The following is a 17,637-nucleotide window of genomic DNA, read 5'->3' on the forward strand; positions in this document are numbered from 1 at the left end:
ACTGAGAGCAAGCAAAAGCTTCCTTCTGTTATGTCCTTCATACAGGCATTCAGCAGAAGACGTGGCCCACATCAAAAGACCTGAATTAAGAGTTTATCTTCCCACCTCAAGGATCTGGGTTAGAAGTGGATCCTCTCACTTCAAATGATGAGAGAGAGAGAGAGAGAGAGAGAGAGAGAGAGAGAGAGAGAGAACACACCCCTCCCAGGTGTGCCATTTAGGTTTTAGTTAATTCCAGATGTAGGCAAGCTGACGACCAGGAACAGCCACCACACAAAGCAGTCTGTTTTAATCTCAGGTTTTCAAGGAAGGCTCGACAATGACTTCTGCTATGGGCTTGATACAGCAGTCAGAATGTGGAGGAGGTGACTGTTAAACGTACTTGCATTCCCGGGAATTAACTTGGCCTTAAGTAGATACTACAGCGAAGATTAACAGCCTCTCAAGAAATGTAACAAGAGTCTCGTGTGACAAAGTGATTTTGTCGCCAGCATGGAGTGAGCCCTGGGACAGTCTGCGAATGAATCAAAATCTATTTTCTAGTGCATTATTTTGCTAACTCCTTTTAAGACAGCTTCTTTGTCTTTGTAGTTTGGTTTGCCGGGAACTCAGTGAGCAGATCAACCAGAAACATGTGGCAATCCTCCTGCCTCTGTTCCTAAGTGCAGTCATGGATGACCATGGCCAGGACATTATCGATTTTATTAAAATGAGAGTGTCCGTATGTTGGTAAGCCATAATATCTTCACGTACCTTTGCCTGTGCAGTTGAGGAAATGTACAACTTTACTTTTCAAGTCAAAGATCTCTTAAAATTGCATATTATTAGCAGCAATCCTGTAATTAGGAGAGAGCCTCTGGCTAATTGTGTCTCTCCCAGTCAGGAGCCATCATTTCAACATAATGCTTTTTTATTACTTGGCTTTTTTTATTATTATTTTGCCATATACTTGTAGGCAAAACATTGATTTTTATGTCTCTGAGTTCGAAGGAACATCGTGCCTTACCGTTCTGAGCACAACCCGCCCTGATGTGTGTAACACGTACCCTCCCTCATTCATTTTCACGGATGTGCAGCATCCCCATCCAAAGAGTACACCTCAGCACGTTACCCATGGCACCGGTGAGGGACACTTGGTTTATCTTCTAAACTGTGCGATGGACACTCCCCCAGCCCGATGGGAAATGCTTCTCAAGGGCATATACTGGACACCAGCAGTGCTAGAGGGTGAAGTTTGCCTGGTTTCAACTTTACTAGACAGGAAACTGGCTTCCCGGACGTCACGCTGCCCAGTAACCCACAGCAGGGGTTGAGAGCATTAGCTATTCATATTTTGGCTTATTTTTGTATTGTCAGACTTACACTTTTTTTTTTTTTTTTGAAAATCTAATGCAATGAAATAACTCGATTTTTGAACAGATCAGCCACTCAGGATTCCTCTTCAGGCAAGCGGCTGTTCACATGTGTTAGCCTACTCTCTGGGTTTTGCAATTTAATTTGCAGAATTATTTTCTATATTCTGGGAAACCTACCCAGCCATTTGTGTGTCATTCTTGGCTTTGTGACCGCTATAGTATATTCTGATGGAGATACGCTCACAAGCTTAATGCGCTCATGGATTAGAACATTTCTGTAAGATTTGTGTGTGTTTTGTATCTTAATGAACTGCCTGCCCCCTCCCCACCTATATGAAAGCCACAAGGCTATCCCTCTGTTTTATTTATTTTACTAACTGGCCTGGAACTGTCAGGTTTGATATGCACTAAGGATGCTCTGAGACCATTTTCTTTGCTTTGTTTTTAACCATCTCAATAACTAAAGCTTTATAATAAGCCCCGATTACCCGAGAGGCAAAACTGGGGTTTTAGAGACAATCCAGGGAAAGCAGAAAGGAGAACTTACTTTGCTCTGGGTTGATGGACGAATCCAGGGATTTCTTTATTAGTTTTAAGCCTTGTGTTCGAGCTGGCACTTTTTTCCTGAAATGCAAGCACAAGGGTAAGAGGGAAGATAAGAACCTGCGGCCAGGCCATAGCAAGCATTTTCCTCACGACCTCTGATCTACTAGAGCCCCTCCATCGAAGCTATGTCCCTCACAAAGACAAAGGTCCTTGCAAAGGTGTTACACAGCACAGGCAGAACCCGCCAGACATTTGAACAAGGAAGGGCTGGAATGAAAGGAGGCGTTGTCTTGGCAACCACTCCCTTTAGAAAACAGCATGCAGCTAGGCTTTAATTACTGGTTTCTAATAGGGAGAGGAGGGACAAAAGGTTCCAGTGTCAGGAAGAGGGGACTGGGACAGATGCAGGCACTGTCTACCTGTCCAGGTGAACTGGCTGTCCTGTAAGACAGAGTGTGAGTAGGACGCTAGCAGGGACAAGGACATCACTGCAAAGGGCTAATAATAGCTTTACTTACAGTAAATGTTGGGACTAGATTCTACTGGATCAATAAAAGTCTTTGGCTTTAGCTTGACAAGATCATGTACTTCCAGCAGCGCAGGCACAGAGGAAGAGACATTCAAGTATTAAACTGCTGGTGTACCAGTACCTATACTGTCTCAAAAAGACATCCAGCCTGTGCTTCAGAGACACGTGCTAAGTGCTTTACACACAGCTCGAAAAACATACCCTTAAAGTGGAAGGAAAGAACATTCTAGACCTCATTAATAGGAGGCTATTCATCCTTAAAGAACTTGAAATGTGGCCAAAATCGAAGAGACCACTATTTAATTTAGGAGCTAAAAAACCACAATGGGCTAGCTCATCGGCTTCACCTCATGTGGTGTAACCCGGATGCCGTGAAACCCACGGACCCCAAATGGACTCTTCTGTGTCCCCATTTTTCTGAAGAAATGCCATTTCAGTCAGTTCCAGCAACCTTTATACCAGTTGTTATTTACCATCAAACACAAATGGGCTAACATAATATTACCAACTCTGAAAATAATGGTAATTTCATGTTCTGGAAAAAGAAAACAATTACCGCTTCCCTACAGGTCACCTTACCTTCTTTACAGTAAAATAGTGTATTATTTTATTTGAAGAAGAATAAAATAAGGTTGGTACGATGGTTCAGTGAGTCACAGTCCTCAGTGTACAGGCCTGATGACTTCGTTCCATCCCCAGAAACCACACGAAAGGTGGGAACTAACTCCCAAAGCTCCCTCCATGAGCACGCTGTGTTGGCCACGCCCCCTAATGATCAACAGAATAAATTTAAAAACAAGTATGGGCTATATACTATTTCCTCTGCTGGGGAACACAGGGAACAACACATAGTTTTGGGTCTTGCACACAGCAGCTCCAGTAGCCCAGGCCATGTCCACTGCTACCACTGGGGCTGCGCTGCCTGACAAGGGTCTCAAGTGTCATGCACGGTGCTCAGCACGGAGCAGCAGTGTGAGGAAACAGTCCTAGCAAGAGACCTGCCTTAGAGAAGAGCTGAGAGGAAACCTCCCTCTAGGGAGGGTGGGATACTTTGTCCTTGAAGCTGTGTGTTTCCTTAAACACTGATAAGTAGGCAGGTGTGGTCTGCCACTTCCCCCTCATCGTTCAATCTCCTAAATTCCTAGAGCTCAAATGGTAACATCATCACTTTCCACATCACAGAGGCAGGGAGCTGACAAGTCACACAACTGTAACCTGTTTATATTTCACTTACCAAACTACCCAACATAATTATATACCTCTTCAACTCCCCCTTAAAAGCCTATTATACACACTTATATCTGCTATTCATAATATATGTTAAATATATAATTGCTATGTTACGAACAAACTCCCAAATGGCAGGCTCAATGGCAAAACTTTCTACTATGCATTTAAGCCTTTATTTTATAAATTACAACTTATCAAGATCAGTAGTAACAAGTTATCGAGGACTTATTTTGAGGAAGACAGTATTCTAAGGAATTTACATATATGGACTTATATGTTGTTCATAAGTATTTACATACATTAACTTCTTTTTCACACCCACAACACCTCCCAGAGCTATGAGCCATTTTATCACTCTTGCTTTTTACCCTCGAGACAGTGAGCCTTCCTTTCCTCACCTCCAGCACAATGAGATTACAGCGTACAACACTATTCCTGATCACTTCAGCCCCATTTTATAGATTAGCAAACTGAGGCACTGAGAGATGAAGAACTTAACTGAGTTACATAAGTAACGAGTGGTGAGACTGGAATTTGAACCCCGGCAGCCTGACACTGAGCTCACACTGTTGGTCACTAGGCCACAAGTTCTCAAATGTCTAGAATCACCACTTCTATCTATAATCTCCAAGTTCTGACACTTCATTCATATTATTCTGAAATATGCATTGGTTGAAATCTCTGCCCACTCCAAGTTCATAATGGTAGACAGAAAGCCTTTCAACATTACAGATTTTGGTTAACGTCTGAATTTTATCACCAGCAAAATCCAAAACAGACTCCTGTCAATTATTTTCCTCGAAGTGGGAATCTCTCTTCAATCATTTTTTGAGAAAAAGGCATGGCAGATTCCCAGGTTTGAGCATCAGTGGTTTGCCCGCCAGGCGTCTCTGTTGCAAAGGAGCACTGCTCTTCCAGTAGAAGAAGGAGCTGCTAATTCAGCTAACAACTCCATCAACCGTGCCGCTCTTCTTCACGAGGACGCTGTCCTTGGGTAGGCAGAGGAAATGCTTTATGCAGATCTCTTACTGCACTGTGAGGCTGTTAAAGAGAGATGCCTCCAAGCACAGGATTTAATAAAATTAAATTTATATTGCTTCATTGAGCGCATTCTTGAGTGAAAATGGAAATTAGCTGTCTACTGTGAGTCATGATGGGGCGGCCGATACACACTACTGTTAGCGCTTGCTGTTGCTATGATGAAATACCGGAAGCAGTAATTTGTTATAAAAAGAAAAGGGGCTTAGTTAGCTCAGTTTGGAAGGTGAAAACCCAAGGTCAGGTAGTCTCATCTGCGTTTTCCTGGTGAGGGTTTCCTAGGGAACCCAAGGGCTGTGCACACCACCCTTGGCCTCGGTTCCTTCCTTTTCTCACAGAAAAACGCTTACCGAGTATCTGATCACGGTGCACACTTCATGTAAATAAAATTACCAGCCTCGTGGGGTCAATTTGCATTTCATAAAACTTCTATAGTATAACTGTAGTTCGGTATATAGATTGCTGTAGTCGTTTTAATGGTTCCATTGTTTCGAAAATATCTCCCGAACCATTTGGATGTACACAATCCTCATTTTCATCTGTAGATCCCAACCACATGGCTGTCCCTATAAACCTGCATTTTCTATATTCATATAAGTGACATCACACGGGGGTGGCCATTGGTCTCGGCATTCTTCACCTGGCCTGTTTTTAAGATTTACTCACATGCAACCCACATCAGAACTTCGTCTAATTTAAAAGTAACATCCCAGCATATGAACAGGTCATATTTCGCTCTCCTAGCCATCACTCGATGGGCAGTTTAGATTGTTTTCAGTTTGGGGCTTTATAAAGAACGACGCCGTGAGCATTCTTGTGTACCGGCGAGTACGCTTTAATCTCTCCTGGGGAGACTCCTGTGAGTGGGACTGTTGGCTGTATGGTAAGGTTCGTCCCCCGAGGGAACATATTCTCATCCGCAATGCATGATGGGTCCAGGTTCTCCACGTTCTCCCTTCCACACCCGCCAGTTTCTGAATCACTCCTCCTATTCCCCTGGGAACTGTACCATTAAAGTTTGACTTTTAGGAATGTGTTCTCATTGTTCCCTCTGCCTCTCCCAGGACATCTGTGCCTTGCCACACACTGGCCCTATATATTTACTGGTTGCCCGCATTTATCAAAGAAGGCCAGCTTCATGTTTGTTTAGACACACAATCCACTTGTACACCAGGGTTTGTCTGTCAGGGGATGTGAGGCGCTTTGCCCTTTTTTAGAGGGGAGAGGACAGGAAACAAAACAGGCTGAAGAGGTAGTTGGGAGGGATGGAAACCCAGAGGGGATGGGGCAGGAAACAAAAATGGCTGAAGAGGTTGGGAGGGATGGAGACTCATGATCACCGCTGGAGGTGTTAACGCAACGTGTGCTGGGAGCCCTGAGACACCCACACCAGGAGTGAAACTGGGAGGAGCAAGAGACAACCAAGATGTTCTCTTCCTTAGAAGATAAAAAAGGGTCCATTGCTACCCCGCTGTTAAAAACTAGGTACCCTCCCTCCTACCTCAGCTGGGGACAACAGGGTCGGGCGGAAGGGTCTTCCTCTGTCCACATCCCAACCCTCTGGGATGCTTGCTAGAACACAGACTCTGGGCCCATGCAGAACACCCTGAAGAGAGGCTCCACAGGCCGAGAAGTCTGCAGCCGGAAAAGGAGCCCTCGGCAAATTCTTCAAACATCTGCGCATTCCACTTCAGGGTACAGACGCCTTCATCCTTCGGATTTCCCCCACTTGCCCTCCACAGTTCCTAGGGCTCTGCACAGATACCTCAGCCTGGCCATAGAGACCTGCAAGGGCAGCCACCCCCTAACAACGCTCAATGGCTCCCTCAGCTGGAAGAAGTATCCATTTCCCAAAAGACGCTTGCAAACTACTGTCAGGTAGTGACAAGGTTATTTAAATAACTTAGTTTTTTTCTTTGCCTGGAATAATTTCTTTCTTTAGGAACAGAGCATACTGTCCTGTCAGAGTAAACTGATCATTCCTTTCTCAGTGGCAGAAGACAGCCGAAGCAACTGTAGTAAGGTAGACGCCAAGAGCTCCTCCTCCCTACTGGTAACGCCCAGAGGGGGAGGGGTGGGGAGGAGAAAATACCCAGAAGGGACAATGACTCTCCTAACGTTCTCTCTCACCTCACCTCCTCCATGCAGAAGAAGGCAGCATCTACCCAGGATGCTCACAGAAATTCACCTGCCAAGGGCTTTAATGCAGAAGGATGGGCATATTTTTCTCTGTCACTTCTTTGTCTTATTCATCTTGCCTGGGTTGACAGGGATAGCTGTGAGGGTCTCTCTTCCAGTTGGGCTTAAAGTGTAGAGAGGAACCCTCATGGCTTCGAATGCCCAGCCTCAGGGGTTTCTCTCTTCCTTAGAAGACCCAATTGGCAGACCGTGAGGTCTGGAGCAAAGTAACAGTTCCTGGAACCGCTACAGCTTTCTGTGGGAGAAGTGACACCTGACAAGAAAGGTTTATCCTGTAGATGGTGTCTCTCCCACACCCTGCCTGCCTGCCTGTCTGTCTGTCTGTCTGTCTACCTCCATATCTGAATCACTTCATTTCAGAAAGCCCATGGAAACTATGAAAAAACAAAACAAAACAAAACACTTTGCCAAGTCAAGAAAATTTGGGGCACATATGCACATTTGAAAAACAGGAATATATTCAGATACAAAATAATTTCACCACAGGAGGGTGTATTTCATAGAATGCCAAGTCTGTAAAACACCTCCTGTGACATCACGTATTTGATTTCTCACACAATATTAAAATGGAAAAGGACACTATCTCTTTTTATATAGCTTGTCTTCTGCACGCTTGTGATGAGCTGAGCCACATCCAGTTCTCCAGAATTACCGCATGTTGGGGTATCGAGATGTCCACTCCATCAGCCGCAGCTATTAAATGTGGCTCAACCAGCATCAGAACAATAGCATGAAGCCCCAAACGTCACTGTCATTGCTTGGGAACAGAGCTTTCTAGACTTATCAGTATTTTGTTAAAGTCATTTACTGGTGAGGAAGTTAAAATGTGAAGTCTCAGCTTTTTTGCAATTCTTTCCCCATAAATGAAGAATTCTGCCATGCGTCCCACCTCACAGCAAACAAATGTGAAGGGGGAAAGCGATTTTCAGGCATCCCAATGCTCTCCCTGCAGTTGCTTTTTAAGGCAGACCGGAAACATCTAAAACAATCTTGTAAGTTAAACAGCCACAGGAAATAGCTCGGAACAGATTTAATTGTATATCAACAAATTTAGAACAAAGTCATTAAGTCACTATGTTGGTAATTAAAAGAAACAAGCTACAGTGTTACCAAATCCTACTGACAATTCTAAGTTAAGGATATTTTTAAAAGACGCTTCTTCTGCAGGTTTTTTTCAAAGCGTACACATATATTGGATCTATGTTCAGTTTTTTCCCATGATGTTTTTATCAGCTAGGGAGAGGTAGCTTGTGCTGTGTAACAAATGGCCTCTAATATCAGGAGATTAACAGAAGAAAGTTTACTTCCTGTACCCGCTCCTTAGTCCGAGCAGGGCACTCAGGCTGAGGCTCCCATCAATAGAACTTCACCCTGCTGGAGGTCATCAAAGTTAAATCCTCATTTTCCTTGGCCATCATATGTTACAGAACATATACGGTCATAAGTAGGTTAAACGTGAGGTCAGACAGGTCTACAATGTGAGTTCCAGGCCAATCAGGGCTATATAGTGAGACCGTGTCTTAAGAAATCAGAAGGGGGTGGGGGAGGGAGAGAATGGATTTTAGTAAGGGTTTTATTGCTGCGACGAGACACCGGGATTAAAAAGGAAGTTGGGAAGAAAAGGGTTTATTTGGATTACACGCCCATAAGCAAGATGAGAAGATAGAGTAGATCTGAATCCTCGTTTCTCTGCGTCCTCAAAGCACGAGTCAGAGCAGAAACACAAGTCAGATCGATATGAAACGCAAGTACTCTGCTGCTCTGGTTTCATAACCTTTTTGGAGAGGTCACAGGTGCTGCTTGATGCTCACTCCTCATGGCTTACTCAGCCTGCTCTCTTACAGAACTCAGGACCACCAGCCCAGGGATGGATTGGGCCTCCTCCATTGGTCACAGCTGGATCTCATGGAGGCATTTCCTTAACCGAGGCTTAACAGGCACGCACGCACGCACGCATGCACGGGATCGAGCACAATCTTATACAGTGTAGCCCGGAGATGCTTTGAGGAGAACTGGATTATTTCTAGATAGCCGTAGTAACTGTCATATTTCTAGTTTTTAAAAGTGTGTGCGTATTACTACCTAACAAATGATAGAATTTTCCCTTTCTGAACAATCTGATGCATAATATAACAAATACCATTAGTTATATTAAAATGTGAAATTGTATAGAAATACAGAAAGATGTCAGTGCAAATTTGAACTGAATCAAAATACCATCCAAAATTCAGAATGGACTAAAGCACTTGAATGCGCGACCAGGGTGGCTAGCTAAATTGTGTCAAATGCAATCTGGACATAACATGTGTAGTTCATGGATTCCAGAAAAGTTCATAGAAAGCATGGACAGTCACACTCCATTGCTCCTTTCCTCGAAACAAAACAAAATACACAGGAATGAGGGTCCCATCCACTGTGATCTTCATCAACAGGGTCAAAGGTCTTAGGAATTCAACCGTCTACTCTGCCTGTGTCCCTGTTCACAGCTGGTGTGGCGTTAAGTACCACCTGAGATTCTGCCACAGGCCTCCAGGCTTGGAAGAGAGAGAATGAAAGATTCTGGATTTTATTCTACAGACATAATGGGGACTTCTGAAGTGTTTTAAGCAGGGACGTTCTATGACTAGATATGAGCTCCAGAAGCATCTCAGTAGAGCAGGAGAAGCAGAGGCAGGTTGCTTCCTGAGGAGTCTGATGCAGGAATCCTGGTGTGGTCTTTTGACCAACTGTGCAGCATGAGCCTCACCGTAGAGAAGACGCTAGACTGTGAAGTGAGAAGACCGAGGTATGTGGGCGTGGATGGAAAGAGTAGAGGGGAAGGGGTGGAGCCCGGAGATGCTGAGAGAACACCAGTTAGGACTCCTTCAGAGACAAGAGTCAGACAGTCCATCTGATTCCCTCAAGCCAGTAAGGAATGTATTGGATTACACCTAAGGGGAATGGATCTGATCGCACCTGGCTTCATGCAGGTAGTAAAGTCTGTCTGTCTGTCGGTCTGTCCGTCTGTCTTTGCTTATCATCGTGGTTTAATTTATTCCCTGACCCCACCAGTTCCAGATTCAATCCTTCCAACTCCATGGCCCATAAGGCAAATCTCTCCTGTGGTTCCAGTTATAAAAACGGTCGGAAAGCATTGAGATTGGTCACTCCTGTGATGGTGGTGATGTCATAGAAGGACAGAGGACTTTGCTGGGAAAAGAGAATGCAATGGTCACCACATTTGCTATTCTGCTTACGGTCTCTCTGTAGTACAAATCCTTTCTATTAAGATGCACGTGAATGTTTATGTAAAATATACTATTAAAAAGATAATCTATGCAACACAGCCCATATAGTGAGTGTATGCTATACACATATGAGAGGTCTGAGTTTAGAACTGGGAGAACAAAGATTTCTTTTTTTCCCCCTTTTCTCCCTGTAACTCTTAAATTTATTTTAACAGATATAAAAATGCACACCTTTGGGAGGCCCTGTTTTCTAGTTCTTTTTAGAGATTTAGCTCTTTTCAATTTAGTTCCCTCTTTCCACATTTCCCCCCTCGGAAGTCTGAGCCCACAAGAAACCCTTTCTCATAGCACCCTCCTTTTCTGGCTCTCTAGCTCATAGAAACGTCAGATCTGCTGTGCTATAATTATCTTACAGAGTAGATGAAGTTTGTCACTGGATTCCCAACAGTTGTGTGCTCGATAATCAAATCTGGCAGCGTTCCATTACGTAAGGACCCACAGCCAAGGCTTCAGGTGAAGTCTGGTTGTAGGTATTGACTAGGCTGAAAAAGCTCTTCATGGCGAACATTCACAGTGCATAGGCCGTACAGAGCAAGCACGCCTCTTCCCTCCCCTGCTTCGTTTAGAGAAGCACACAGCCAGAAATTAGTGGCGCTCACCTTGACATGCTTAAAGGTATGCTGAGCCTTGTTTCTTCATTAGTTTAGTTACCCAGTCTTCCAGAAGCTTCCAGTAAAGCTCCCGTATTATCTTTTTCTACAGTAGCCCCCAAATTTGGTGCACACCCCAGTAAGAAACCGGAGGGGAGGATTTACAGAGGGTGGAATGGACAGTGGTGGGTCTGTGCAGCACGGCACAGTGGCCAGTCAGGGAGGAGGCGTCTAACTCGTCCGGCCTAACTGAGGATCAGTGTTAGGAGACTTTCCGATTAGGACTTCGTCCCTGACAATGGAGCCGAGGCTTACTAAACTGGCCCCTGCGCAAAGGCTTCTGATCACACTGTTCTCCACTTTCTGCATGCCCTTGAGGTCCAGCTGAGGTAAGCCAGATAAGCAGGGAAGCTAATAGGCTGAAATGAATAGTGTTAGATGGTCTATGAGCTCCAGGGTACAACCAATGTGACCGACCGACACGGACGATGGCTTATAGCCCTTTGCCATAAAGGCACCTTCGAATGGTTGGTCCTGCTAAGTTGCCTGCTCCCATCATGCATCTGGCTCACGACATGCTTAGAAACCTCAGGTAAGAATTCCTCTATTCTTGGAAATCCTGACTTTCCTGGACTGTTGCCTAAAGCCCATGAATGTCTTCCTCCATTAGAATGTGAACATAAATAAGCTATCCACAATCCCACCCACTACCCCCCAGGCGACGTCACTGTGCAAAACCATATTCCCCTGGAGTGCGTACGATCTTCTGTCCTTTGTTCAGGTGACGGACACCTCTCTCTGAGGGCTGGTGCTTAAATGTACATTATCCTCTTCCTTTCTTGTCTTGTGTGCATGTGCACACACGCACTCACACATACACAGGCCTGTGTGTGCATTTATGCTAGAAGTCATTTGTGCTAGAAGCCCAAGGTTGACTTGGGAGTGTTCTTTAATCTTTTCTCTACTTTATTTATTAAGGCACGGTCTCTCCTCTGAACCCAGAGCTGACCAATATGGCTACCTACCCAGCTTGCTCCAGGGAGCCTTCCTCTCTACCTTCCAAGTGCTGAAATTATAAGACCACCGTTTATGTTTACGTGGGCTCTGGAGTACATTTTGGTTCTCATACTTCTGTGGCAAGCACTAAACTATCTCCCCCAGGGCTCTTATCCTAAAAGAGGAACAGCAACATAACCCCCCTTGCTTCATATGGCCTTGTCTTCTCCCACGAGGCATAAGTCAAGACTACGGCTGCTTGCGGGAGAGGTGCCTGGGCCACAGACTCATCAGGCTGAAACCCCTCCTACCCAGGACACTAGAGAAAGATTAGTTTTCTGAGAGTCAGTCTGCTGAATCCCTCATCCCTTATCTCTAGAACTCAGCAAGAATCTTCCTCTCTTTTAGTAAAAAAGTAAAAATAAAACAAAACGAAAGTGCAGGCTTATGGGTGTCAATCGGCTACTGGGACGCGAAGATAAGGTTGCTTGTTTTACCAAGGCAGCTCTTGGCAGGCTTAACTATGACGATCTTTGCTGTGACCTTTAGATTTCAATATAGTTTATTAGTTCAGATGTATCTGCACGTATTTACAGTGACACGGCATGAAAGAAGCAATATTAATTTGCAACATTCATGACATAATTTAAACTTTTCTGGCGCTCTGACATCGATGTTTTCAATCACGAAGTCTCACCGGTATTTTCAATGCTGTTGAAATGCTGTCTCGCTGTTTTCGGGCGTATCATCCTCCCCTTGAGCATGTGCAATAAGATGCACTTTGACCCTTTAAGGCTAAGTCCCCGGTACGGTACACCCTGCCACTCACTGTGCTCTCCTTTCAAAGTAACTGTTGGAAGCTGCCTATGCCAGTGTGCTGGCTCATGCCTACAATCTTAGCACTTGGGGAGGCAGGAGGATCAGATGTTCAAGATTATTCTTAACTGTATCTCAACTTCAAGGCCAGCCTGTCTTACACGAGACCTTACAACACTGCCAATCTCTTCCGAGCAAGGACTGTTTCTGAGGTCCCACCAAGGGTCATGACTAAACTAGGTATTTTTTTCTTTTAGGAAAAACCAACACATGAAAAACTATGACCTGCTGGAAAGGATTTAAAACGTCCAAAGGAAGCACACAAAACACGTCACTGTTTTAGGCTGCATCCCCCGCCCCCAACCCCCAAGTCTCTTCAAAACAAATGTGTGCTTGTTCCTCTGAGACTCAAAGAGAAGACAGCCTCCACTTTTCCAAACAGACACAAACCATAATGTAAGAGGAACTTACCATGTAAGTGGCTGAAAGAACAGCTTCTGATTAAAATCCAAAGTTTCACGGTATAATTTAATTGATATGTTGGAGACCTCATGCCACTCTGCAAAATCTCGACAGTACGTTGCTGACACGAAGGCTCACACAGCGCACCACGTCTGTGGTCTAATCGTCTTTTGGGGGCACCAAAAGACGACATGTATGTTGGGTCTTTGTGCCTAATGCATGGTCTCACTTTCCCCTCCTGTGCTTGCTGCTCTCTCATTTCAGGCTACCAGGGATAAACTTCTAGACAATGCTTCATTTGCTTCTGACATGAGAGCATGCGTATTTAACTGGTTGAATTTCCCAGGGGAATTCAACAAAGGGAAGCCAGAGACACTGACTCTGCCTTACTGAAGGTTTCTCAACGCCAGAAAGGCAGTAACAAGGATAAAAATAATAGCCAGCATTGACAACATCTTTCCCTTGTCAGGCATCACATTAACCCCTAGGCTCTAACTGATTTAGATACAGATGAAATCCAATCACAGGACTCAGTGGGCTCAGTAAATGTCGGCCATTATTCTTACTATTACTGTTTATTTAATTTGTATCAGTTCTTCTGACAACTATGTAAGGTGAGGATAAGACAGAAGCCATTAAAGAACTGGAGAGTCTAAGATAACACGAATCCACGGTGAAAGAGTGGCCCCGAATGGACATCTTCTTCAATCCATACTTGGCGTTACTTGAGAAGCCAACACCGCATCAATTAAAGAGGATGAGGGAAGAAGGAGTCCTCTCCTTTTCAAAGCTCCCTTTTATGTTCTAACATCCAAAGGTGAGACCAAGGTCTGGATGACAGGCCCATTTTTAAGGACAGAGTCCTTAGGTCACTGCTTAGAGACTGTAACTGCCTTTCCAGGCCCAAACAAGTCAAGGCCCAGAACCTGAAGGGTCAATGAGCTCCGAGGAACAAGGAGGAGAGACCAGAGACAACTTAAAGAGCACACCCACTCTGAAGAGTGCAACTCATGATGCATACCTATCCTGCCATATATTAGAACTACTTCCTAAATATTTAGGCATTTTGTGAGCCAACTACAACACAGATATTGACATCATAATCAAAACCTGCCCCTCCCCCCTGTAAGCTGTTTCATCAACTCTCGTTCTGTAGAGGCATTATTTAATACATGGTATCTGTTTGCTCTAGCCACCTAGGCTGGTGTTTTATAATCACCAGGCTAGAGTGACTTTAAATAATTATGTGGCAATGTTTCCCTCAAGCATCCTTTATCTGTGGTGAACAGGAAATGGGAGAAGTGTCAACTGGCACTGCCTGCTCTTACCCAAGTAAGGACCCACCCACTACGCTGCTTCAGAGCCACCTCATGGTTCCTCAATGACCTCCACAGATTGTGAGCACGTTACCGTGTAAGCAAGACGCAGTAGTCCAGCCCAACGCCCCAGACTACGAAGAAAGATAAGGAAGACGCCAAGATGACACTGACACCCTCTGGGGTGGAACCTCTCCTTCCGTTTTTTGTCCTAATAGACAGCCATCACTCTTGATCCATCTGCCTCTTCTTAACGCCCGGGTTAAATGCCTCCATCCAAGTCCTTTAAAACCAGCAGTCATACTCTGTGTTTATATACAGATGTGATAGACTTGTTGCTGTGACAAATATCTGAAAGAAAGAACTTAAAAGGGAAAAGATTTATTTTTGGTCCACAGCCCTGGAACCTTTAGAGCGAGGTCAGCTGAATTCATTGCTTTGGTCTTGGGGGAAGACGGCACCGTGGCAACTGAAATTTATGACAGAGAAAGCCACTCATTTCATAGTGTCCAGAAAGTGGACAGGCAGGCAGGGGCCAGGGACAAGGTACCTCTTAAAGGCACACTCCTGGTGACGACTTCCTCCCACCAGTTCCCATCATCCACCATTAATACCATAAAATCAGAATCCACCCAGAGCTAATCTACTGATCAGCTCAGAGCCTTCGGGAGACAGATCATATCCAAGTCACAACAGCAGACAGCAACAGTAGTCACTCTGTGTCTGCTGAGTGGATTCGTGACCATTTGCTTTTCTTGTTTGCTACACAATAATTCCATTTGAAATAAATCTGGGCCCAGAAACGGATGGAGAATCTTGAGGGTGATCCTTAGAACAGAGACACAGGGTTGGTGTCTTTACTGTACCCTTGACTAACGCTCTGAGAACAGGAGAGCGGGAGAGAAAAGAAAAGCAAGCCGGAAAGAGATAGCATTTACCAAAATTCATTCATTCCCTCCTCCCCTTTAAGCTAGGCTATGAGAGGTTCGTGGTGGGGTTTTCTCCTCAAAAAAACATGTTTCGAGTTATTTCAAGGAATGGAAAAAGAACTTAGCTTCACTCTAAATGCCCGTGAAGTATTTTCACCATACATCTCTGGATCCAATGGTAACAAATGTCAGTTGTTACCCATTCACTTATAACAACAACCACTTGTGTAAGAGCTACAAAATCCACAGCACTCAGGAACGGTAGGATGGCGGCGGCCAGGGGCTGGGAAGAATGGGAGGGAGGGGTTAATGGGAACAGAGCTGGAGTTCTGCAAGAGGAAGAAAGTCCTGGAGAGGACGCTGTGCTGGCAGTGCTGCAAGTTTGACATGCGGTACACCTGTCAAAGGGAGAGGTGGCACCCCTTTCTGAGAGCCTATTGGTTGCTCCGGAAGGAGTCTCATTTTCTTCAGTGGGGTAAACACCGATAGGTAGTCTATGCCCTTTGCACATGCTCTTGGAAGCTTAACTAAACTCACCAGGATGGCCACAAATGCCCATGCACACACACATACACATGCACACATGTAACCATAAAAGAAAAGAATTAAAAATTTCAAAATGGCAAATCTTATTTTATATATTATCCTATATAGTTTAAAATACAGAATTTTTAAAAATACGTATTTTAAAATCCTCGATCAAACTTAACGAAGCACGCGATTCTTATTTCGAAACCAACACTAGACAGAAAACATACTCACATATATTAGATCTGTTGAAACACTTACTAGTGTGCTTACACAGTGTAATATCGCAGGACAACGTTGGTGCCACGTAATCCACTGAACAATGGTGGTCTCAATGCTCGGCTGGATTGGAACAATCACGACTGCCACAGAGATCGATATGCAGGGTGCTGTCAAAGAGAAGCTGCACCCCTGCAGAACCTTTCAGATTCTTGTGGACTTTGAAAATGCAAAGCAGCTGATTCCTTAGAGAAACAGGGATCCAGAGGTCCACAGAACTTCAGTGTCTGAGCTCTTTATGGGCGAGGGGGGCACGGAATTGTCCGGAGCATGACAGTACAGCCAAGTCAGAGGCTGAGAGCAGCACAGTTCCTGCCTGGAGATGAACCACTGTTGGAAGGGGGGTTTCCTGCCTGGAAACCAGCTCTGAAGATCAGCTTTGAGACAGGGCTGCTGTCCGGCAGTAATTCCCAGCCCTTGGGTGTGCACTGTGGTAATAATGGGTGTCTGGACAGACTAAAAGACTTGACGAATTCTGGCTATGTGTTTGCTTGGTAAGCAGAAGAGGGGGCGTGAGAAGGCTTGGCTCATCTCATCTACAGGAGGTTTTGTACCTTCTTGCCAGCATGCTGGGTACCAAATAGGGAGTAACAACCAAGGGTCTTGGCACTAGGAATGTAGGCTTCCACTAAGAGATGTGACTTTAGTTTAGTATCCTTCCCTTAGACTGCCTGAAGAAAAAAAAAAAAAAAAGAATGGTGACGTGGGAGTTGGTATGCTTGTGTGTGTCTATGTGTGTGTGTATCTGTGTGTGTGTGTGTATCTGTGTGTGTGTGTGTCTGTGTGTGTGTGTATCTGTGTGTGTGTGTGTGTGTGTGTGTGTGTGTGTGTGTGTGTCTGTGAGTGTCTGTGTGTTGGGGTTGGGGTGAGCATGGAGACCATTTGCTCTTGAGCTTAGTTTTGAGACAGGGTTTCACAGGAACTGGCAGAAGCTCCCCTCTCATCCCTCACCCAGAGTTGGGATTATGGGGGGCATGACACCTGTCCAGCTTTTCAAGGGTGATGAGGGTCTGAACTCAGGTCCTCAGGCTTGCTAGACAAGTACCTCCCTCACCGAGCCATTTCCCCATCTCCAAATGGCTTTTTTAGAACCAAGTTCCAATCAACCCTCTTGGTTTTAGTCCATCTTCCTGAGCCTTCTGTCATCTGTGGGGTGTAACTGGCTTCCCTGGGTTTGTTGAGTCACTGTGGGTGTGAGCTTTTAGACCTTCATTCTAGCTGCCTGGAACCTAGTATTCTGCTAGCAGTCAGAAGATGTAGAACTCTCAGCTCCTCCTGCACCATGCCTGCCATGGATGCACCATGTTCCTGCCTCGACGATAATGGACTGAACCTCTGAACCTGTAAGCCGGCCCCAATTAAATGTTGTTCCTTGTAAGAGTTGCCTTGGTCATGGTGTCTGTTCACAGCAATGAAACCCTAAGACATAGGCCCTTGACATGAATTTTCGACTTGTACGACAGTGCCCAGCACTTGATGTCACCCCACTTCAAGATGGGGAAACTGAGTTCCAGGAACATGCCTAAAGAATTTCAGG

General features: G+C 44.9%; 1 protein-coding gene across 3 annotated transcripts in view; it reads right to left on the reverse strand.

Moving 5' to 3' along the window:
* The window catches only part of C13h1orf21 (similar to human chromosome 1 open reading frame 21), a 209,387-nt gene that overhangs the window by 27,855 nt on the left and 163,895 nt on the right, over positions 1-17,637 (reverse strand). For all 3 annotated transcript variants that reach the window (NM_001105959.1, XM_039090444.2, XM_063272097.1), the window contains one exon: positions 1,903-1,979. In NM_001105959.1, the coding sequence (NP_001099429.1) occupies positions 1,903-1,979 (77 nt within the window). The remainder of the gene's footprint in view (positions 1-1,902; positions 1,980-17,637) is intronic.

Source organism: Rattus norvegicus, chromosome 13 (assembly GCF_036323735.1).
Source record: "Rattus norvegicus strain BN/NHsdMcwi chromosome 13, GRCr8, whole genome shotgun sequence".
NCBI classification, from domain to species: domain Eukaryota; kingdom Metazoa; phylum Chordata; class Mammalia; order Rodentia; family Muridae; genus Rattus; species Rattus norvegicus.